At 37.4% G+C, this 25,517-nt stretch overlaps 1 protein-coding gene across 1 annotated transcript; it reads right to left on the minus strand.

Moving 5' to 3' along the window:
* Positions 1 to 628: 628 nt before the first annotated feature.
* Positions 629 to 25,517, minus strand: EPHX4 (epoxide hydrolase 4). Its single transcript, XM_022553386.2, has 7 exons — positions 25,287 to 25,517; positions 22,346 to 22,431; positions 15,131 to 15,288; positions 13,007 to 13,135; positions 9,333 to 9,436; positions 4,300 to 4,448; positions 629 to 1,576 (listed from the first exon to the last, which is right to left on the minus strand). The coding sequence occupies exons 1-7, from the start codon at positions 25,515 to 25,517 to the stop codon at positions 1,333 to 1,335; spliced, it is 1,101 nt and encodes a 366-aa protein (XP_022409094.1). The 3' UTR covers positions 629 to 1,332.

Genomic DNA, 25,517 nt, shown 5'->3' on the forward strand with positions numbered 1-25,517 from the left:
GAATTCTTAGGGACATTCCACTTTCTTCTGTCACTATCAGAACTATGCTTAGTGAGGGAAACATTCCTTTCACCGCTTAGTTTTATTTGGGAACACAGTTGTAGTCTTTAAGGAGCCATGATTTGGCAGTGTTACTGGTTGTCTCCCGTGCCAGATGAGAGCAACCCAAGAGAATGAGTAGTAATCCCTTGAGTTGGTCTCATCCTCTATTCTGTAATTCTTCCTGCCATTTTTTTTTTTTTTTCTTTTTGGCCATGCCGTGCGGCTTGTGGGATCTTAGTTCCCTGACTAGGGATTGAACCTGGGCCCAGCAGTGAAAGGGCTGAGTCCTAACCACTGGACTGCCAGGGAGTTCCCTTCCCACTGGCCCGTAAGGCTCATTAATACTTTTGAACCCTTGTTTGATTTAAATGCATTCTGTATATGGTTCTTAAGGGAAAGATCAACATTACCATGTCATCTTTCTTTCATATTTCCCGCACAGTGCCTAGCAGTGTATCAAATATATTATTTATTCATTTAGCAAATATTTGAGTTCCCACAATGAGTCAGGCTCTTATTCTAGATGCTGGATATATGTCAGTTAATAAAGCAAAAATCTCTGCCCTGTGGAGCTTAGATTCTAGTGCACATAGGAAGTACAGTATTCAATCCTTGTTGCATTAAATGGGGCAAAAGCACATTTTGATCTTTTTTCTAAATCACCAATTTAGCTGAAGAATTAAGGCAAGTAATTTAATGGATGTGCTTCCCTACAATGTTTAATAAATATATATGTATATATAGAATCTTCCTATCCTCTTTTGTTACTCTTCCCAGTGTAAGTAGTATTTATGGCCTATTTTAAGATGCGCATTCATCTTGTCATATCTGCCTTCAAACTAATAAATATACTATAAATCCAAGAGATTTGATAATAGAATTTTTTAACGGTTAAAAAATAGTAAAAAGAACTTTGGAACAATAAAATAAAAATTTATACCATTGCAGTTTTGCCTTTTAATATGGCACAGCTAATCTTTAATATACATTTGTAAAAGGCACCATATATTAACAGGGTAAATAACACGAAAAACCAAAACTGAGCCACTTTCTCCAACTTCCTTTTTGTACAAGTGTGTACATTTTAAGGCAGATGCTTTTCTGTGCAAAATACAACAAGAAAAAAACCAACATTATGTTACAAGTTCACACGTTCTCAGATTTTTCTTGATGTCATTTGTCAGGATATTTATTTATGATAAAGCATATTAAAACAATTTTTCCTAATGAAGCTTAAAGAAGTTGACGAACAATTTTAAAAAATTATTTAGAGATTTCATTACAGACTCGTCACAGAAAAAGCCAGTCTTTTCTCCTTGTTTCTTCTTTTAGAAATGTCCATATCAATTTGTTCACTATGTCAGGTTGTTCTTGCTGGAGCCCGTGACTGGCCTCTGACAAAATAGTTAGCCTGAAATAGTTCTTAACGTAAATCTTCGTGCCTTCAGCCATCTCAGCCTCCATAAATGCGTCTTTCTCTCCCCACAGTAGTAGTGTTGGAGTGATCACCATGTGATGCTTGAGAGGCAGGCAGCTATAAAAACAAAACACGTGGGCTTGAGACTCACTGTAAACATTAAAATAACATTCCCCCAAAATGTTTCTTTAGGCCACAGATTTTTAAGGAGGGCAATATCACCACCAAAGGGATGAAAATTTGTTCTTGGGAGAGTGAAAAAAAAATTATGCTTTTTATATATAAACCATGAGTATACACACAGTACATAAACAGATATTAAAATTTCATGGGGTGGGGGGCAATTAGGAAAAAAAAATGCCTAAAAAGGCTCTGAAAGGAGGTGATGACAAACAAAATGGTTGAGAAACACTGCATTAGGCAATCAATCTGTACAATAAAAAAATTAATGGTCTATTTAAGAAAGGGCCAGATAAAAGTTGTAATTGGATCAGCCGTGCAAAACTTATAATGCAGGCTATAAATTAAATATGAAATTCATCACTATGAAGAATAATTTGCTTCAAAAAGATAACAGAATTTCTGAATAGTGTGATGAAAGGGAGCTTTAAACAGTGTTACTATTTAAACGTATTTCAATTATTTGTTGGATAATCTAATGCATTTTATGTGAAAATTGGAACTGAAAAGTCAGAAAATATATATGGACTGAGCCTTAATACTACATGATACTATATTTATTTCGCAAGAAGTTTCTTTTTAAAATATAAAGTTTTTATTGTGTATTTTTTAAATACAGAAAAGTATAAAGAAGAAAATCATGCATAATTCCATCATTAAAAAGTGGTCATTTTCTATGCATATCATTGAAACCATAAGTACAATGCAGTAAATATACACAGTTTATACACAGTATACACATGCAAATTTCATATTAAATTATAATAACTTTCTTGTTTCATATAGTTTTTCAAAAATAATTGTAGAACATACTATTTTATGGCATAATAACCCATAAATGACTGTTCCTGTATAATTAAATATTTAGATTATAGCATCACTTAAAAGAAGGGGATGTTTGTTTGTTTTTTTTGGTTTTTTTTGCAGTACGCGGGCCTCTCACTGTTGTGGCCTCTCCCGTTGCGGAGCACAGGCTCCGGACGCGCAGGCTCAGCGGCCATGGCTCACGGGCCTAGCCGCTCCGCGGCATGTGGGATCTTCCCGGACTGGGGCACGAACCCGTGTGCCCTGCATCGGCAGGTGGACTCTCAACCACTGCGCCACCAGGGAAGCCTGGGGATGTTTTAAGTGATGCTGCAATTAGCATTTTGTGCCCAAATCTTCGTTGGCATTTCAGATAACTTCTTTGGGCTAGAGTCCTGGAAGTGGAATTCCTGAGCTGAAGAGGATACATATTTTTAAAGCTTTTGACAACTTCTGCTAAGCTGTTTTTCAGAAAGGCGGGATGGTATTAATTACACCCCTGTTAACTAAGAATGAGAAGGAACATCTAACTAGACACTCTCCAGCACTGAATTACATTTTTGCTAGTTACAAAAAAGCTTGACTTGTGGCTACTTGGGGTTGATAAGATGCTGCTGGAATATGAAGGATATCACATATGTCCACCAAGGTCTTAACTTTTGATTCCCATGCAAGTGGCCATCATTTGGTTCTAATGCTCCTAAAAATTAAGTTCTTGGTGAATGGGTAAACTGATATAAAAATATATCTATACTTAATTATTGATACATGGATTGCTATACAAACTTGCAAGTCACTTAAATTCTGGAGCTCATAAAGTGTTCCAAAACAAAACATTTTCTAATAGTTACCTGCATATTTAACAACATGTGAGCATGTAATAGTTGAATCAGTCAGGAAAGGGGACTATTAGTTCCTATTAAAAGGACTATTAGTGAAAAAGTAAAGAGGAATATAAATTCTTCACCAGATGAATTGAGGGTAAAAGGGAGGAGTTTTCAGAAAATTAAAAGGAGAGCATATTCTCTGGCCCTGAGGTTTCAAATTGTTAAATATCACATGAAATGTAAGTTACAGATAAAACAAAGTATGTACAGATAGGTGACTGTAGTTAATACTGTATTACATATTTGAAAGTTGCTAAGAGAGTAGATCTTAAAAGTTCTCATCCCAAGAAAAATAATTATAACTATGTATGGTGACAGGTGATTAACTAGACTTACTGTGGTGATTATTTTGCAATACATACAATATCAAATCATTATGTTGTACACCTGAAACCAATATAATGCTATATGTCAATTATACTACAGTATAAATAAATAAAACAAAGCAAAACATTAAATATTTTAAGAGAGTAGGTTTTAGTATACTCAGCTAAATAACTTAATGGAAAATACTTGATAAAATAATTCTCATTAAAAATAATCAGTAAATATAGTTCTGAAGAACCTAAGGGCAGGACAGGAATAAAGACACAGATATAGAGAATGGACTTGAGGACACGGGAAGGGGGAAGGGTAAGCTGGGACGAAGTGAGAGAGTGGCATAGACATATGTACACTACCAAATGTAAAATAGATAGCTAGTGGGAAGCAGCCACATAGCACAGGGAGATCAGCTCCGTGCTTTGTGACCACCTAGAGGGGTGGGATATGGAGGGTGGGAGGGAGACACAAGAGGGAGGAGATATGGGGATATATGTATATGTATAGCTGATTCACTTTGTTATATAGCAGAAACTAACACACCATTGTAATGCCATTATACTCCAATAAAGATGTTAACAAAAATCAAATATTGGCTCTGTATGGAATGAATATTTTGTTTAGTTAAAAAGAACAAATTATACTGACCTGAAGATATTTCGGTAATGGTTAATTGGACCATTTAATGCTCCAGGTTGAGAAAAAACATAAATATAAGCTTCAAGATCTTCTGCTGTTAATCGACATCCTTTTCTTCCAATGCCAGTGCTGTGACTAGTAAACAGATGTTTCAAAGCCTGATAAGTGAGAAGAGAATAATTAAAACTTTTCAGTTACCTAATAGTAACTAAATATTTGGCTTTTGAAAGAGAATGATGGTCAGTGTGTAGTGATAGCTCCCAGTTTCTGCTCTAGCCAGGTTGGAGACCTCATTGTTTATAAGCACATTTTATATATTTCTGCTTTCCTGGCTTTATTTTTGATATTATTCCCTTTTAATCCCCCATGGACACTTCACCCTTATGAAAAGTATCCTGTCTTCTTGGTGTCTCTTCACATTCTAGAAGGTTGAGCTCAAGTACTATCCCTGCTCTAAAGCCTGATATTCCAGTTAACAGTTTATCTATTTACTGACAACCAATCCACACACCTCCCCCTAAATTGTTTGAACTTCTTTTGATCACAACCTAGAGTAACAAACACATTTTACATCATGATCCAGTTCATATCTCTACATATATATTTCTGAAACAAAAGTTTAAAGAAATAGGCCTTACACTTATTACAGCATGTAATGATATTTTCAATTCTGTTTTACTTTATTTTTAAAAACTCAAATTGCAAGCCACTTTACTGAATTGCAAAACTTATTTCACGACTCACTAATGGGTCTCCACCTACAATTTGAAAAACACTGCTCTATACCAGCATTTCTTAAAGTGTGTCTCTAAATCACCTGAATCAGAATTATTGGGATTCTTGTTTAAAATTAGATCCCTCAACCCCAAAACACCCTTGCAAAAATATGAAAAGACATGTGCAGCAGGTGATTCATTGAAACATTATTTGTAATAGAAAAAGAATGGAGGACTTCCCTGGCAGTCCAGTGGTTGAGACTCTGTGCTTCCACTGCAGGGGGCACAGGTTCGATACCTGGTTGGGGAACTAGGATCCCTCATGCCCCGTGGTGCAGCACAGCCAAAAAAATTTTTTTAATTAAGAAAAAAAAAAGAATGGAAACAAATGTCTATGGGGGGGTTGGATGAATAAACTATGGTATAGATACATGATGGTGAATTATGTGTTCTTAGTACTCTAAGAGAAGATGGAGATAATCTCTATGCTGATGATGGAGTCATCTGCAGGGTATATTGTTAAGTGGAAAAAAAGCAAGGGTAGAAATAGTGTTTATAGTATGTTATCTTTTGTGTGAGAAGTAAAAGATAAATATATATATATTTGCTTATATTTTTAAAAAGAAACAATAAAAAGAGGAAACAAAACTAACCAAAATGGTTTTCGATGGGAGACAGAAGAAATAGATGGAGACAGAGAAACAGAGGAAACAGAGACAAGTGAACTTCTCTGAATGTACCTTGTTTTAGAGTTTTGACTTAGAACCATATAATGTTTTATATAAAGTCATAGAAGTTAAGTGAAAACCCTGTCATCTTAAATTTGCTTTGGAAATGTGAATAAGAACTCATAATTTTTGTTTTTGTTTTTGTTAAGAACTCATAATTTTTTTCTAAAAAATATGTATGTCTACATTCTGTCCAATGGAAAGATCTAGAAGCAATGAAAACTCAGTAGAAATGATCACCTTGACACCCAAACTGTGGTCTCTAAATACCATTTCCTACTAATAGGAGCCAGAGTTCCTTCAATAAATGACTGATTCCAGATCTGGAACAGGAAAAAAATGATGAACTTAGGACATTAAGGAAGCAAGCTATCCCTGACTAAAAAATGATGAACTTAGGACATTAAGGAAGCAAGCTATCCCTGACTAAAGGGCTCCTGTGTCAAGAGGACATAGGAGCCAACCTGAAGGAGTTCACACTTGCAACAATTTGGGCATCAAAGAGAATAATGACTGTAATCAATTGATAAATATCAAATATATTTTTAAAAATCATGAGCTCATAATGATATGAAAAAAAAACCCTCATTGGTTATCAATGGAGGTTTCTAGGGCACCAATTCATTACTCTGGAAGTTGTTTACAAAGGGAAATAATGAAGCATTTGTCCTGCCATTCTTGTGGGAACTGTATTTCAGAATAAGCAAATATAGATGTGGAAATTCTTCTTTATACATGAATTCCAGTTAATAAAAGCAGAAAGAATAATATTGGGTTGGCCAAAAAGTTCGTTCAGTTTTTTCCATAAGATGGCTCTAGTAGCACTTAGTTGTCTTTAACTTTATTCGAAACAATTTTGTTGTATTGTGACTGCTGTCATACTAGCATGCATTAAAAAAAAAAACTTATCAAAACTGGTCAATTTTTGTGTAGCTCTTTTAATACTGAAGATGAAGAAAAAAAGCAACGTTTCTGGCATATTATGTTTTATTATTCCAAGAAAGGTAAAAACGCAACTGAAACTCAAAAAAAGATTTGTGTAGTGTATGGAGAAGGTGCTGTGACTGAGCGAATGTGGCAAAAGTGGTTTGAGAAGTTTCTTGCTGGAGATTTCTCGCTGGACGATGCTCCATGGTCAGGTAGACCAGTTGAAGTTGATAGTGATCAAATCGAGAAATTAATTGAGAGCAATAAACGTTATACCACGCAGGAGATAGCCGACATACTCTAAATATCTAAATCAAGCGTTGAAAATCATCTGCACCACCTTGGTTATGTGAATCGCTGTGATGTTTGGGTTCCACATAAGTTAGGCGAAAAAAAACCTTCTTGATCGTATTGCTGCATGCGATTCTCTACAGAAACGTAACAAAAATGTTCCGTTTTTAAAACAAATTGTGACGGGCGATGAAAAGTGGATACTGTACAGTAATGTGGAATGGAAGAGACCAAAGGCTGGTCTTCATCCAAAGAAGGTGATGTTGTGTATATGGTGGGATTGAACGGGAATCCTCTATTATGAGCTCCTTCTGGAAGACCAAACGATCAATTCCAACAAGTACTGCTCCCAATTAGACCAACTGAAAGTGGCACTCAACAAAAAGCATCCGGAATTACTCAACAGAAAACACATAATCTTCCATCAGGATAACCAAGGCCGTATGTTTCTTTGATGACCAGGCAAAAACTGTTACAGCTTGGCTGGGAAGTTCTGATTCATCCGCCACATTCACCAGACACTGCACCTTCAGATTTCCATTTATTTCGGTCTTTACAAAGTTCTCTTAATGGAAAAAATTTCAATACCCCGGAAGACTGTAAAAGGCACCCGGAACAGTTCTTTGCTCAAAAGGATAAAAAGTTTTGGGAAGATGGAATTTAGAAGTTGCCTGAAAAATGGCAGAAGGTAGGGGAACCAAAGGGTTCAATAAAGCTCTTGGTGAAAATGAAAAACGTGTCTTTTATTTTTACTTAAAAATTGAAGGAGCTTTTTAGCCATCCCAATAGAACTAAAAAATCACTGTTTTCTAAAGAAATAATGAACCTAGGCAGTGACGATCAAGATATGCCAAAATTATTTGGTGAAAGGTTGGTTGTTAGGCAATTTGGATAGGCTGACAATTTGTGAGCCCACTGGTTAGTGTTAGCATTACTAAAACTGGGACAACTAGGCATTATGTGCTTCCCTGATGTGATGCATTAGGAAATACACAGAACCACCTATAAAATATTCGTGTCAAATTAAACTTCAGTCTAATCAAGCCTCTAGATCAGTAGCACCTATGAAGTAGGAAAGACAAGGCTTAGCAGAACTAGTTAAATAACACCATGATGAAGCAGTCAGTCAAATCCAAAATGTGGACCATTCCTCGGGGCAAATGAACAAATTTCTTCTTAAAAAAGTGATGGTAAAAAACAAAAGGAAAGAACCGTTAAAGATTTTAAAAGGCATAACAAACAAATACAATGTGTAGACCTTGTTTGGTTCCTGATTCAAACAAATAAAGTGCATAAAGACAGTTGAGACAATTAAGAGAATTTGAATGGGCATTAAATGATTTTAACAAGTTGTTCATTTTGTTAGCTTTGATAATGGCATTGGAGTTATGTTCTTTTTTTAAAAATAGTCCTTATTGTCAGAGGTACATGCAGAAGTATTTCCAGGTAAAATAATATTATGTCTTTTTTTAACCTCCCTAAATATTTAACATCATGCTGGACAAACAAGAAACAACTAATTAACTTCGAAGAAATAGATACTACACATGATTCCTGGTGCCAGTGTATATGGTACACCAATACCTGCAGGCTTAATTTTGTTTGGGGGTTTTGTTTACTCCCAAGGGCTTCCACTTCTGCTGTTGTCAAATTCTCTTACCTGGCATTCATATTCTTTCATCTCCCCATGGAATGTTCTCTAGAAAGAAGTATGCCTGTAGGGGAACAGGCTCTCAGAAAAAATTGAGTTAACAGCCAGGCACTCAAACATACGAATAGAGACTGTAAAAATAAGTAAGCCTATCGATGAAGCCTTAGAAACATTTATTAAGTTTTAGCATTTGTCTGTTTTTCTTTTCCCTTTTTTTTTTGGCAGCACTGAAAGGCTTTTGGGATCTTAGTTCCCCAAACAGGGATTGAACCCGTACCCCCTGCAGTGGAAGGGTGGAGTCCTAACCACCTGGACCACCAGGGAATTCCCTGTTTTTCTTTCTTAAAGATGGATTTTAATTTAAAATGTTTCTCATTAACATTATTTGTTTGATTTATTTTTTTGCATAGGAGGAAATGCCTAACAGTGCATAACACATAACAGATGTACAATAAATGATTATTTAAAATAAATCAGAACAACATAAGCAGAACTGGTTTTCTTGGGGTTTTTTTTGTTTGTTTTTAGTGTTTCAGTCTATGTTTTATTTTTGACCTCCTAATTTTGTCATCCTCTTGGGCACCAGTCTTTCTTTTTTTAATTGAGGTATAATTGACATATAACATTATATTGGTTTCAAGTGTACAACATACTGATTCAACATTTGTATACACTGCAAAATGATCACAGACAATAAGTCTGTAACATCCATCACCATGTTTGACTTACCTTGAAATCATTTATGGAAAACATAAATTCTGGGAACCATGGTATTTGGAAGAAATAATAATAGCTGGATTTGAACAGCTGGGCAGGGTGTCGTAAAATATATTCTGAAATTAAAATATCATGTTAGACCTTATCCAAGGGGTATGAATTACTTACTATTGAAATAACTTCTTTTTAAAGCAATTTCACCTTTGAGATGATCCCATAAAAGAATCTACAAATAAGGCTTCTGTATATTTCTCTTTGGAACAATTTCTATGTTCTTTTATTTTATTTTGGATATTTTGGGTATTTTAAATACTTAAAGCACTTTAAACAAAAAGAAAGTTCCACTTTATGAAATGTTGACTCAGAAAGGAAAAGGAAACCCAAAACAACACTCCCTTTTCTCCAAGGTCATTATCAGTGACCAAACACTTTTCCTAAGGATACATGGGGAAGTAATTTTCCCTTGTTGAAAAGATTTTCCTTACAGGCTGATTTGAATATCTTATTCATTTGGCCTCAACAGAAACTAAAGCCTTTCCTTTAAATTCATTCATGTATTGAGAAAATTCATCCATTCAATGAATCTTTGAATATCTACTGTGTGTGAGGGGATTTAGCATTGAACAAGAGAAAAGAGGTTCCCATTCATAAGGAACATACATAATAAATAAGTAATGAATACTTAAAAGATCATTTTAGTTAGCAAAAATACCATAAAGAAAATAAAACAAGGTAATCTGATTGAAAGTAATGGTTGGGTGGTGTGGAGGGACTATCCTTTAGTAAAGGTGGTGGAACAGGTTTTTCCGGGGATGCGGGATGAGCCTTGAACGCAAAGATCTAGGAAGAGCATCAAGAACAGAAAGTAGGTACTGGGCTTGGCACATTCGAGAAGCAGAAAGAAGGCCAGTGTGGCTGATGTGTAGTGAATGAGGAGGGGGAGATGGTATGAGATGAGTTTTAGAAAAAAACGCAGAAACCCAGTCAGGTAAGGCCAGAATGATAAAGATTTTAAGTGTTTTGGGAAGACACAAGTTTTAAACTAGGGAGTAATGTGATCATACATATTAAATGTACATATTTGTTGTGTATTGTGTACTATACTTTTATTTTCCTTGCTATAGAGGTGATTTTTTTTTCTTATTTCTAATTGTATAACTGTACTCAACATGGTTGGAGTTTTTAGAATTATGATTCTCAGGTAAGTGGAGCACTGTTGTGCTATACTTTTTGTAAAGTCATCATCGAATAAGATTTATTCAGCTCTGCATTAGGAGATATCAATACAGTTAAGGGAAAATATAGTCATATTACTTGAAGACTTCATATTGACCTGACTAGGGTTGAACCTATTATTGATAAGATAGTTCCAGAAATATCCAAGTATTTTCTTACTGAAATGACCAATTACAGTTTGTCCATATAGCAGCACCAACAAAATAACATTTACTCTAGGGTCCTGATCAATTGAACAAGCATGTAGCACAACTTCTATTGACTAATGCAACTGAGAGAAATATGATGAACCTCAGTTTGATATTTGATTCCTAAGCAGCCATGCTATTACCTCAGCTGAGATAGGACAATTGAATATGTATCTGAAATTTAACTTTTATACTTATACAGTATTTATTGTAGTCATGTTCCCTTTCTCCCTCACCTACTTTATTTTGAGGAAGAAATAAAAATATGTTTTTCTGAATTTTTTGTTCCCTGGAGGGCTAGTGTGGGTCATGACAGTACTGAACCTCAGAAAATTTCACAAGGGTAGTTAAAGAGGACAAAATTATAATTTTTGTCAAAACCAAATGAAAGTGTGCCTAGCCATTGTTCACAGGTTTTTTTGTTTGTTTATTTGTTTTTAATCACTCTTAAGATTAAGGGTTCTCTTTAAAGCAGAGGTTCTCAAAACATAGTCCATGTGGACCCCTGGGGATCCTTAAGACCCTTTTAAAGGATACAGATGGTCAAATCATTTCAAAACAATACAATTAGCTTTTCTCATTTTGCCGACATTTGCACAGATGGTACAAAGGCAATAGTAGATAAAGCCATTGCTGCCTGAGCACAAATCAAGGCGGTGACACTAAACAATACCAGCAGTCATTGTATTCTTCACCACCACACACTTGCTGTAAACAAACAAGTACATAAATACATAAAATTAAGTGGTGGTTTCACTTAAGAATGTGTTTGATGAAATAGCAAAAATTATTAATTTTATTAAATTTCTACCTTTTTGTATACGTCTTCTTAACATTGTTAAAAAGAAATAGAAAATAAGGCAGTTCTGTTGAACACCCAAATACAATGATTGTCTCAAGGAAAAGCACTTCTGCAATTGTCTGATAAGTTGAATTAGCTGCATTTTTAATGGAACACCATTTTTACTTGAGAGAACGACTATCATCAGTCAGATTGGGTATTTAACAGATAGTCTCTTGAAAATGAACAAAGTGAGCCTGTCACTTGAGGGAAAACAATCAACAGTGTTTGTTGTCAATGATGAAGTTCAAGATGTCAAATGAAAATTAGAATTTTGGAAACTTGTGTCTGCTACTGTGAGCTTGACAGCTTTGCAAAGGCTTTTTTGATGAAACTGGGGTGATATTAATGAACATGATTTGATAGCATATAATGAAATGTGTCAACTTATGGAAGATCTGCATAACTCAATGAACCAATATCTTCCAATGCGTGATGATTGCAAAATCATGCATAGGTAGAAAAAATCCATTCAAAGTGCTAGAGAGACCAATGGATTTTAATGTGACAGAGTACAAAAAGTTCATTAATATGACATCAGATTCCACATTGTTACTAACCTTTAAGAAATAACTAATTTTTGAGTTTGGTGTAGTATTAAAGGAGAACATATGCAGTTATTTGAAAAGACTATTAAAATTCTCCTCCTTTTTCTAATTACAAATCTGTGTGAGGCCAGATTTCTTCATATACTTCAATTCAAACATTTGCAACAGATTGAATATAGAAGCAGATATGAGAATCCAGCTGTCTTCTATTAAGCCAAAAGTTAAAGAGCTTTGCAAAAATGTAAAACAATGACACTCCTCTCACTAAAATTTTGTTTTGGAAGATGTAGCTAGTTTTCAGTAAAATGTTTATGCTAATATGTACTGGATTAATTATTTTTTAAAAATGAATTAATACATAAACATTTAAAAATTCTCATTTTTAATTTCCAATACAGTGAATTTTTATGGATATAACCCATATAAACAAATGCTCAATGGGGTCTTTAATAATTTTTAGGAGTATAAAGGAGACCAAAAATTTGAGAACTGCTGCCTTAAAGAATGCTGCCATTCCTGACAGCCAAAGGAGTCAGGCAAGAGGAAAATTTATTTCTAGGCTGTCAAGATTCATTACTGTCAAAGTAATGTTACTTCATTTTCCCTTTAACTCTTTAACTCTCCCTAAGTTAGCGGTAAAATGTTTTCTAAAAAGAAATAAAATTATGCAAGCAAATATAAAGCAACACTTCCTGTGACTCTTCAGGAATATTTAAAGCTGAGATGGCTGACATTGTCATGTGATAATATCGTATTTTAGTCATTTAATTAAAAAATATTACGTTAATCAACTTTTGCTGTTTTTAATCCGTGTCAGTGACAATAGTGAGTTGTCACGCTATCAAAGATGTCTTAAAGGAAATTTAAACTCACCTGTAAATACATTTGGATGAGGGAAGTTAATGACAATAAGCTTCATCACCATTTCAGGATAACAGATGGCAATTAGCCAAGCAATCATGCCTCCCCAGTCGTGGCCAATAAGAACACATTTGCTATACCCTGTAATTGAGAAATGAATGTTGGCATCATTGAAAAGAAACAGGTGGGTACATCATTACCGCACATAAAATAGGTATGTTTCTAAAACTCCTACCCTAATTATGCACTTTGTGCAGACATTGAGTTTGGTGTTTCCAAAACCCTGTATGTCTGAATCACCTAGGGTAGCTTTTTAGAAAATTTAGATGCCCAGGATCCATTATAGGCCTCAGAATCTCTCTTGGGAATTTATACTTTAAAAAAAAATTGGAAATAGTTCAGCTCTGGTAACATAAACCTGAGTTTGGAAAACCATGGTAAAGACTACACATAATTAGGTCATAAGCAAGATTACATTATTGATTTAACTGGAAAATTTCATGATGACAAATTTGGGCCAAGTTTGACTGAATTACCACAAAATGTGAAAGAAATATGGCTGTCGGAAATCAGTGTCTCTGAGTCTATTTTACTGTAATCACAGTAAATTACAACACTGCATTGACACCCCCAGACCTCATCCATTTTTTCCCTCTAAGAATACTGACCTGATCTACGTTCTCATTAGATTGTTGTAGAAAAGGGTCTTTAATTTGATTTCATGGGTTTCTCACTATACTGGCTCTGTTAACATATCGATGGTAGCAGCTGGATTTTAGTCAAAAGGGATATAGTGTATTAGATTATTGTTAAAAAATATTTACTCCTCCCCTCTCCCCACTGCCATAGAGGTAGTATACTTCACTGCTCCCCCCCTTTTATTAATAAATTTATTTATTTATTATGTATTTTTGGCTGTGTTGGGTCTTCGTTGCTATGCGCGGGCTTTCTCTAGTTGCGGTGAGCAGAGACTACTCTTTGTTGCGGTGCGTGGGCTTCTCATTGCGGTGGCTTCTCTTGTTGCGGAGCATGGGCTCTAGGCACTCAGGTTTCAGTAGTTGTGGCACTCAGGCTCAGTAGTTGTGGCACATGGGCTCTAGAGCACAGGTTCAGTAGTTGTGGTGCATGGGCTTAGTTGCTCTGCAGCATGTGGGATCTTCCTGGGTCAGGGCTTGAACCCATGTCCCCTGCATTGGCAGGTGGATTCTTAACCACTGTGCCACCAGGGAAGTCCCCCCCACCCCACCTTTTTTCTGGCCATGCCGAAAGACAAGCGGGATCTTAGTTCCCCAACCAGGGATCAAACTGTGCCCCCTGCAGTGGAAGTGCAGAGCCTTAACCACTGGACCACCAGGGAAGTTCCTTCACCACCCCTTTGATGTTAGACTTGGCACTGTGATTTGCTTTGGTTTTGTGGTAGGTGTATGACTTGATTTGGGGCTCAGCCATATGACTTGCTTTGACCAATGAGCTGCGACCAGAAACTTGAAATATGCTTTTGCAGCTGGGCTCATCCTCTTGCCACTTCAACCATAGCCAGAAGAGCTTCCCACAGATAGCTACTCCGCTTTAGCTGGGGCTCCAGCCCCATTCACAGTGAGAAGCCAATCCCAGCTGGACCTGTAGCCTGAGGCAAAGACCCAGAGGGGTCCAGCCTACAGTTGACCTGAAGGTCCAGGAGCACAGGAATGAATGCCTATGGCTGTATGCCACTGAGTTTGGGGTGGTCTGTTACACAATATTATTGTGGCACTAGCTGATCAATACAAGAAAGATAATGCAAGTGTTTCTGCATCTTACAACATGTTTAAATAAATATTTAGGTGTTGGTTCTGAAGAAATAAATTTTCTGAGAACAAGAATCAAATTTCTAATAGTTAGTTCTGAAAATAATAGATAGTATACATTAAGTCAATTTTTAAAAACAAATTTTGAGAGTCACTTTTGGCTCGTAGACAGAATAGTTATTCTGGTTGTGTTATTTTAAGTTACCTCTATAAATATTTTGAGCTGTATGAACCAAGGTGACAGGATCTAGGGAACAGCTCAGGTAGATGGAAGAAATGAGGTAATCAGTTTACAATTTGTTGAATGTTAGTCCCTTAAAAAGAATTAACACTGTTTTTTAAAACCTACCTAAAGAGTCTAAAATATCCTTTATATCTGTAATTAGACAGTCCAATTTATAATTTTCTCGATGAATGGGAGCATCTGTTTCTCCATAGCCTCTCAAGTCCAATGCTACAACTCTATATTCACTTTTAAATTCCCTTAGTTGGTGACGCCAAGAATACCTGCAGGAAATAAGAAACGTTAAAAATACCACAGTAACTAATACAAAGAATAACATTACAGATTTTCTAAGTGGAAAGCTGTAAGAAACCCCTCGTTTTTGAGAAAGGTTATATAGCTGTGTGTGGGCAGGAAAGAAAAGAACTGTTTGAGAAATAAGCACTGACGTTCTTTATTAAAATTATGTTATTTTTTTTAACCAGGTCCAGTGAAGTGTAACAAAGGGCCAGGGTTTATAGAAACTACAAAATATCAGATACTAAAACCTTAAGAAATGTATTTAAGAAGTCAATTTTCTAAGCTTTTCTTAAATAATGCTCACTACTATCACTGAGTCTGTACCTATAAATGCTTCCGCATACTGCACCATTTGATTCTCTCAAAAAATTTGTGAGATGAAAATATATTTTCCTAGAAGGGAGATTTTACTCACCTTAGTCCACTGTCAAATAGGACTCAATGTTTTTAGTAATAACAATGGGTTACTCATGGATGAAAATGTCTGACGATTTAAAAAAATATTTTCATGGAAAGAATCCAATAAAACAACTACTTAAGATAAACCTCTGGGTTTCCCTGGTGGTGCAGTGGTTAAGAATCCACCTGCCAATGCAGGGGGCACAGGTTTGATCCCTGGCCTGAGAAGATCCCACATGCCACGGAGCAACGCCCAGGCGCCACAACTACTGAGCCTGCGCTCTAGAGCCCATGCTCCACAACAAGAGAAGCCACAATGAGAAGCCCGCGCACCGCAATGAAGAATGCCCCCCCGCTCGCCACAACTAGAGGAAGACTGCACACAGCAACGAAGACCCAACACAGCCAAAAATAAAAACAAACAAAAAAGATAAACCTCCACTTGCTAAAACAAAATCTTGGGGGGAAGATCCTGAACCATCAGCATAAGCTAGTGTGATATTTAAAACATTTAACAATCAAAATGGCACAGGAACTGACTAATTAGAATGGCCATAGTGACAGCCAAGTCCTAGAAGTTTCTGCTGGGCCAGGTGTTCCCCCTGAGCTTGATAATAAAACTGCAGAATTAATTGAAATACAGAGATCCATGAGATTATCTTCTAATAAGCAAAATCATTATGGATAACAAACAGAAAAAGAGACATGGATTTTTCAAAGCGACTCACTATGTTATGGAGCTCAAAATATGCATTTATCAAGAAGCATCTGCATGCACATCTGTCCATGAAAACACGGTGCAGAATTATCTGACACAAACCAAATGGGAGACTGTTGTCTGGAAAGGTTTTTGGAGCACAATAGGAAAGTGAACAGAGTGATCTGAGATTATAAACCAATAGCGCAAGGGGACTGCAGTGTGAAGTGACACAAAGCCATGAGAACGACGAAGCAAATCAACCACCTTACATCAGCAGGTAGATTATCAAGAAGGATGTCAGATACATATTTGGAATTATGAATGGATAGAGTCTTCGATCTATTACTAGGATACCTATAATTTGTAAAAATCTGCAAAAGCATTGCCAATTAATATGGATTTGAAAATGTTAACAAAAAGTGTCTTTCTTAGCAAGGCCATAGCAATATTGATAATCTTGTCTCTGGTATGTAATAAACAAATGAAGCAGTTCCATTCCTTAAAGATACTCATCTGTCAGTACATATGATTTTATTATTTTCTCATAGCCTTACTTAACATTGTGAATTGATTTTTTTATGTCTTCATAACTGAAGCCCAACTCTTCACTCTTTATAATTCCTCATACTCAATCAATAAAGTTCAGTAGATTTAATCTCTTAAATATTTATTTAATCACTTTTCCTGTCCATCCCTGCTATCATTACCTTCATTCAGGCCTCCATTAACACAGCAGCCTATCGATTGGTCTGTGTCCATTTCATTCCCCTTGGCTCTGTCTTCTACAAACCAGAGTGGTTTAGCAAAAACACAAACTCTCTCAGGTCATTTCCCAGCTTAACAGCTTTTCTTGACTCTCTGTTACTCATAATGTGAAGCCCAAGCATGTTATTCTGGCAGACAAAACCTCCAAGATTTGACTTGCCCGATCTTCCAGCCTGACTACTTTACACTCTGTCATTTGCTATATAATGAAAAGAACTAACATCTATATCAGTTTTACTACATGCCAGGCACAATTCTAAGTGCTTCACACATAGGGATGTTGATCTTCAAGGCAGTACTATGAAGTAGGTACTATTATTATCCCCATTTTACAGATGAAGAAACAGAGGCACAGACTGGTTCCTGGATGTGCTGAAGGTCACAGATTTAGCAAACAGCAGAGCCAGGATTCAAACCCAGGTGGTCTGGCCTGAGAGCCCATGCTATGCTGCCTCTGCGGCACTTATCTACTTGCAGTGAATAAACATGGGTTTTGTCTTTATGACTTTGTTTATATAATCTCCTTGTCTGAAACATCATCCCTCCCCATCACTCCCTTACTCCCCACAATCCCTGTCCTTCACCCCTCATTGAACTCCTCATGCTGGGAACCTCCTCTTCCAGGAGACTTCCCAGTCTCCCTCCTTCACAGGTGGGTTGGTTGGCCCCTTCCATACTCTCCCACTTGTCTGTACACTCTTCAGTGCACTGGGAAGAGTGTACAGACAAGTGTACTAGACACTAGTCTTTTGGTGCCTGGCACTTCCATTTGATGGTGAGCTCCCTGAATTATCTGGTAGACATGTAGATGCTCAATAGAGATTTGTTGACTGCGTAAAACAATGAACAAATGAAAGCACTGAATTATGATAGTGCTAGAAATACCAGTTGTTCCATAAAACTCTGTCTCAGGTCAAACCTTGAGACGACCTTGAACTAAAGTTCCCAGATTCCTGTTGGGGAATTTATACTCAATTTCTATTAAAATGTGCATTGTTTTTAATATCTTAAATACTTGTGTCTTCACTTAGAATTCATTTAATTAGAGATTTCAAGGTAGAAATTTGACTCAAAAAAATGTGTACAATCCTGTAACATTTTACATTTAATGTGTTAGAGATTATGCAAACATAATACCCGCACGTCATTACCTTATTAATAATTTAAATTGCCTTCCAAATAAATTCAGCTATTGCTATTGTCAATGAGTGGAGCCAAACAATATCATAAACATTTCTAAGAATGTTTAAGGATTGCAACTGCTATCTTAATAAAGTACAAAATAAATTTTAAATGCGATCTTCCTAGAGTTCATAAATAAATCATATTTGATTTACACATTAACTGTAAACTGAAGAAGAAATCACCCCAGCGATAGACTGATGGGTATGTCATTCACATGAATAAAACAAAACAACCCCCTTGATAGAGGAATGAAACATACTGCAAAATCAGTAACTCCTGACAATATTATAAATAAACAAATCTAGCTATTTTCATCCACATTGTTTTTTCCCCCTCTGGTAGCTTTAGGTAATAGCAGAGGACACTTCAAAAAAAGCAACCTCTTTCTTAGTTATTATTCTTAACATAAGGAGGACCCCTGGTTTACCAGGCTAGCCTCTTTGAAATGTAGAATACCCTCTTCCCCTTCACAAGAGAGAAAAAGTTGCAGTCATCAGATTCTGCTCAGCTGTATGGATGACGAGCCCTCACTTGAGTAATGACGAATGCGTCCCATACAGCTGGTGTATTGCCAGAAATTGCCTGCATCAGCTCAGAATATTTTTAAAAGCAATGCAAATTGAGGTGGAGATAGAGGGGGAGAAAAACCATCTTTGACAAACAGCCTTATTTTGGGCTAATTTAGCTAAAGTTCTCATAGATGTGTATATTGTTTGATGTTTCCTTTATATTTTAAGAAAGAAGACAGAGAATTTTATTGTTTCTGTGTAACATCTAATAGTATACATTAAATGTCACCAATTCTCAACAATTATTCTTAGTTAACGATGATAAATGCAAATAATACATTACATTTGTATAGTACTTCTCTGTTTAAAAAGCACTTTTACACACATTGCCAATTTATGATTATTTTGTTTTCACTGTACCAAATAATCTGGCCTACCTGATCTACAACGAAGCTTATAAATTCATGTGTATTTAGGCAAAACTTGATTGATAGAGGAATAATATTTATATTTATAATGTGAATTGAAATCGGTTTGAAGTGCCAGATAAAGTTTTTTGGCTCTTAAAAAGGGGAGAAGTGCAAGAGAAGGGGTTTTTGGAAAAAGAAAAGGGGAAGTTCAAGAGAGAGAGACTTGAAGTGGCTTAATCAAAACAGCTTTATCCTAAATTCTGATTCAAATTGACTTTTTCCTGAATGGAGCACATGAATGGAATTGACTAGATTGTATAATGGGGAATAGTGGTAATTTGGAAGGAAAGACAGAGTAAGTGTCAACATAGAGGTCTTGGTTTAGGGTAGGACACACTCAAATAGAAGTTTTTGATTAACAGCAATCTCCATGTGGTTGCTCTAGGAATCTCCCTGAACAACCAGGTAGCTTTCAGATTAATGGCTAGCAAAGTTCAGTGAATTCAATATGGTCTATTTGAGTAACTCAGTTTTCAGGGTTTGCTGTTATTGTTGTTTTAAATTATAGCAAGCCTCTTGCTGGAGTAACAAATAGTACATTTGGTGAACAGAAGGGGACTCATTCCCATGATCTGCATATATTTCCTAATATATGCTCTTCAAAGTAAAAATATCTCTAGGAGTTTTTTCAAAACTAAACCATTCCTCTCAATAACCCTTTTGGACAAAGCCAAGACTTGATTTTGCTGGAGAAAATGGGTCTGATGTCCAGTGACTGGTGTTGGGCCCCCTCCTAGGCTGTCCTATCCACTGAAGATTCTAGGACATGGACAAGAATCACCAGACATTTCTGTTTTGCAAAAGGGGTCTCATGAAGAGTAAATAAAGGGACAATGCTGTGAAAAATGTGGAAAAGTATCATTTCTTAAAATATGACACAGAGCATCTACTGTCCTATATTAAATGGGTATCACTGCTATTTTCTGGGGCTCCTCAGAACAATTACCAAGTAGCTGAAGTGGTTGCAGGTTCATCTGTATCTTCCACATATAAAGAAGTGACGTTCCAGGAGGAAAAAGAGCACGGACAAGTATCGGGGTTGGTATGAGGTACAGAAAGAGAAGAGCCTTTAAATCTTTTCTTTCTAAAAAGTTAAGTCTCCCCACTCAGATCATGAATTTTATATAGAATGATGATTTAAAATGTTAAAGTAAGGTATACTTACATTGTTGGTTAACTTTTGAATTTTTCTATAAGGTGTGAAATTTGAAAGGTAAAAATCCATGTATGTTATCAGATCATTATCATTCCTATATGCCAAGGATATATTAGAGCAGAGGCCAGCTCTGAAGTTTAAGAAGGTATACCTTACTTTCTGGCACTGCCAACTGCAGAAGGGTAGCTGTGACACTCAGAAGAGTGCCAGGCACATAGTAAATGCTCAGGAAATATTAACTATCATGAGCAGAATCAGGAAATTATTTTTTAAAGGTCTGGGACAATGCTCTGTCCCCAAATTTCTCCCTTACTTTCACTCTTAACCTGCAGTTCCACCATTACATATTCCTCACCTACTTCAGAGTTTTAAAGATTTTTGTGTCATCCATAGCCCTGATTTAAAAAGGCTCTAGCTCTGAAAGAGGTATTACCTTAATACACTTTAGTAATACTTTATGAGTGAAAGGGACTTTATTAATAAATGCATTGAGGACGCTAGTGGTGGCACATGGATCTCCACACTGAGTGAATGGGAATGAAGGAAGAAAATGAACATTTATTGAGTATTCACTGGGGCCATGGGAACGGCCTTTCACATATTTTGACTCCCTTTATCCCCACAACTCTGCAAGATTCTTGTAGATTGTGCAGGGTCCTGCAGCAATTAAGTGGCTGAGCCAGAATTCACTGCCCATGTTACTTTACGCAGATCTGACTAACGCTGCAGACTAACATTTTACTTGTGAGCCAGTCAGGTCATAGACTTTTTGCTCTGGGAAAATGATTAGCTAGATGGGTTTTTGCCATTCTCCATTCTTTTCTTCGATGCCTAATACTTCCTAGTGCGCTAGCAATCTCAATGCATTTATTAATAAAGCCTCTTTCATTTGAAAAGTATTAACTAAAGTGTATTAAGGTAATGTCTCTTTTACAGCTAGATGTATTTTAAATTAGGACTTTGGATGACCCAAAATCTTTAAAACTCTAAAGGAAGTGAGGAATATGTAATGGTGGAATTCTAGGTGTTAAGAGCGAAATAAGGGAGACATTTAGGGACAGGGCATTGTCCCAGAACTTTAAAAACATACCATATATTCTACATTTGAGTCAGTTCAGAGAATATGATTTTTTTTTTTGGTCCATTTAGCCATCTCAAGATCATAGCCTTGAGCTATCAAAAATATGATTTTCTTTTTACCACCTTGATATGTACCATCTTTTAAAAAGATATTCATTTTTTTAAAGTTTAATCATGTGATGTTTCATCTGTACTTACTTGGCTCTGTGGGGTTCAAAGGAGAACAGAACATTTTCTTCTAGGTAACTAGCAACTGTGTATTTTTGGCTATAGGTTTTCTTCTCAACGTGAAATATTCCAATCCTTAATTTGTCCTGCATTCATCTGAGCCTGTTACTATGTGCATAGGAAAGAGTTCCTTTTCAGATTCCATGAGCCCCCTTCTCCCTCTGCCTTTCCCTCACCCCAAGTCTCACCAAAAGCTGCCAGGTAACAGGCACTCTAATTCTTTGGTTTCTTGCAAATCTCCTTTTCTATCCAATGTTGTATTTTGTCCGCAGTAGGTACTATAAAAACTGTTTTGTAACTGACTATTCAGAAATTTGAAACACTAAATGATACTTCTTTTAATTATCAAAAAAAAATTTAGGATGATAATATGCACGTTTCTTTAAAACAGGAGGAACACCATTCCTGTGATTGAGGAACATTTAGGAATAGTAACTCTAGACCAGTACTTGATCATAGCATGGGGTCTATTAAAAGTCATTATAAGAAAATGACTCTATGATAAGCCGAGTCTTTAGTGCAAAAGAAGAAGTTAGTTGGTAAGTTTACCAGAATTCTGGAAATCCATGAAGCAGCAGCATAAGTGGTTTGCCTCTTTCTCCAGCGGCAACATAATGAAATCTTAACCCCGAATCCTGCAGTACGAAATAGAGGGCATGAAATTTCAGCGATGTTTTGTGTTGACTGTAAAAAGTAGTACATTTAGTATTTCCATGCCGTTAAAAAAAATTCACTTGCATTATTTTTAATATAAAGAAATAAAATAAGTATATTAATTTTCAAAAAGAAAAAATAACCATGATTTATTAACAGGGTAAATTGAATGATTCACTTTTGTCAACATTCCCTTCTCCTTCTATTTACAAGGTCAATTTATATATTATGAGCTTCTGAAACAGTCACAATTTTCTTACTGATGTGTCACATTTCATCGCACTCAAATTCTGCAGAACATGTAAATAATTCTGATCTGCATTTATATTCCTGCCATATTTACCTCCTACTCATGTACTTTTCTCAGCTTGCCCATCAAGAGCTGTGCCATCAGTTACATAATTCACACCACCTTTCCTTATTTTTAGTTCTCTCCTTCCCACGTTAGTATTTTCTGTTGAGGTTGCACGTACAGTTCCCCTGGCTGCCTGCTCCTCATGTCACATCAGTGTATTTCTTTTTTTTTTTTTAATTTATTTAATTTTGGGTGTGTTGGGTCTTTGTTGCTGTGCACTGGCTTCTCATTGTGGTGGCTTCTCTTGCTTCTCTAGGCGCACAGGCTTCAGTAGTTGCAGCATGCAGGCTCAGTAGTTGTGGCGCACGGGCTTAGCTGCTCCGTGGTTGTGGGATCTTCCTCGACCAGAGATGGAACCCGTGTGCCCTGCAATGGCAGGCGGATTCTCAACCACTGCGCCACCACGGAAGCCCCCATATCAGTGTATTTCTAACAGCTGAATGATCTGAGTGCTCAAGCCTTCACTCTGCATATGGGAGACAAAACTGCCCAAGGAAAACAAAAATCATGGGAATGAGACAGGAATACAGCAAATACAAAGCAAACAGAAAAGAGGAAAGTGGAGGAAAAAGCAAGAAAGAAAAACAAAAACTCAGAAGGAAGTGAGGAAAGAAACCAAGACCCAAAACCCAGAGACTGCGTTTTTTATCAGATAACCCAAGCAATTGGGTTTCCAGATGTGAAAAAAATCTTAAAGGTCATATAGTTCAACCCTATCATTTTTGCAGAGTTAGAAACTGAGGTCCAAAGATGTTAGCACAGGTCGTAAAGGTGGTTGGGGGCAGGGCTATGACTAGAACCTCCATCTTGTCCTGCCACCCAGGACAATGCTCTTTCCCCTCCTTGGTTCTATGTCTCTGGGGAAACTCTTTAGGTGGCCAGAGTCAGAAAAAGTGCATTATGAGGAATTCCAGATGATTCTTAAACTGCTTTTCCCCTTCAGGTAGGATGAAGATAACAACTCTGACTTTGCCTGCAACTGCTTTTCCTTTTTTAAAAAATTTATTTATTTATTTTTGGCTGTGTTGGGTCTTTATTGCTGCGCGCGGGCTTTCTCTGGTTTCGGTGAGCAGGGGCTACTCTTCTGTGCAGTGTGTGGGCTTTCTCTGGTTGCGGTGTGCGGGCTTCCCATTGTGGTGGCTTCTCTTGTTGCGGAGCACAGGCTCTAGGTGCAGGGGCTTCAGTAGTTGTGGCTCAGGGGTTCTAGAGCGCAGGCTCAGTAGTTGTGGCACACGGGCTTAGTTGCTCTGTGGCATGTGGGACCTTTCTGGACCAGGGATTGAACCCGTGTCCCCTGCATTGGCAGGCAGATTCTTAACCACTGCACTACCAGGGAAGCCCTGCCCTCCGCTGCTGAATGCCTTCCCAGAAGTTCAATAACTTCTTTTATTGGTGGTGAGTCTTGGAAGCTGAAAGGTTGTGGGCACTTGATTGGATTTAGTGAATAAATACTTCATTTCACTTACTATGTGCAAGGCACTGTTCTAAGTTTTTTGGTTTCGTTCATTTGTTTTTACACATATTAACTCATTTAAATTCTCATATCAACTCCAGGCTGAATAAGTGTAAGAAAGACATGCCCCTTGGTTTTCTGAACTTCAGCTGCTGGGCAATCTAGTTCCTAATAGGAATCCCAGACCTGGTGACAAAAATATCCTTTCACGTAGGCTATTTTTGAAAGGCCTGCGAGTCAGACTGCAGGGTGCATTTCAAGAAGCCATCTCCCTTCACCACCTGGAGCCTCAGGGAATAGAATATCCAAGGGCTGTAAGAAAGCTTGCGACAAGCACGGACAATTAGAGTCTGCATGCATAGTTGACATTTGCTTTTTGTGCCATTCCTTTGGTCTCTGGCACCATAAGTCTGTTTCCTTCCCCACAAACGTACACAATTTATTTATTGTTTCATGTTGCTTAGGTCATCTGTGAATGCTCCATTCTGCTGATCTGAATAAACTCCTGATTTCCAATGACTTATTCTATTTACTCTTTCAATCTCTAAAATTTGGACGAGGACAGCCTCCTGAGACAGTAGGGCGCCACCAGTAACAATTCCCTACAGATTATCTGAGCTCTAAAGGGCAAAGAGGTGACAGACGACAGCTTCCCCTTACAGGAGGAGAGGGAGCAGAATTGTTCTGGGTTGTTGTGGTGGAGGAGGAGGGGACAGTAATATAATAGGACCCAGATTATTAGAGAAATTCCACATAACCTTCTCTCTCTGTCTTACACACACACACACACACACACACGCACGCAACAAACAGGGACCGTAAAGACACACAATCCCGACCTTCTCCCGCGACACCTTGCCCCTCTTGCATCCCCTTGGCACCTTCCCCGTCCCCGCCGCACGCCCTGCGAGCCCCGAGAACACTAGGGGACGCTGGGCCTGGAGTCATGCAAGGATCAGCCCGGCGCCCTCTGCTCTCACAGTCGTCACGTTCCCTCGCGATAGCGCCGGGCCCGCGCCGGCCTTCACCTTGATCCGCACGTAGCAGTGGGTACCCAAAGAGGGGTCGTTCAAGCACGCTGGAGGGTGTTCCCGGGCGACCCTCCGGAAGGTCTGCGTGGGTCCCTTGCCGATGCTCCACAAAAGTTTGAGCAGGTAGACGGAAGCGCAGAGCCCGCAGTAGCAGTAGACCAGGGACCAGAAGAGCAGGGACCGGATCGTGACCATCAGGCGGGGGAGGCAATCCCGCAGCCTCGCCAT

Source organism: Delphinapterus leucas, chromosome 1 (genome assembly GCF_059928025.1).
Source record: "Delphinapterus leucas isolate spDelLeu-1000000601 "Yukka" chromosome 1, BTC_Dleu_Yukka2, whole genome shotgun sequence".
Classification (NCBI taxonomy): Eukaryota; Metazoa; Chordata; class Mammalia; order Artiodactyla; family Monodontidae; genus Delphinapterus; species Delphinapterus leucas.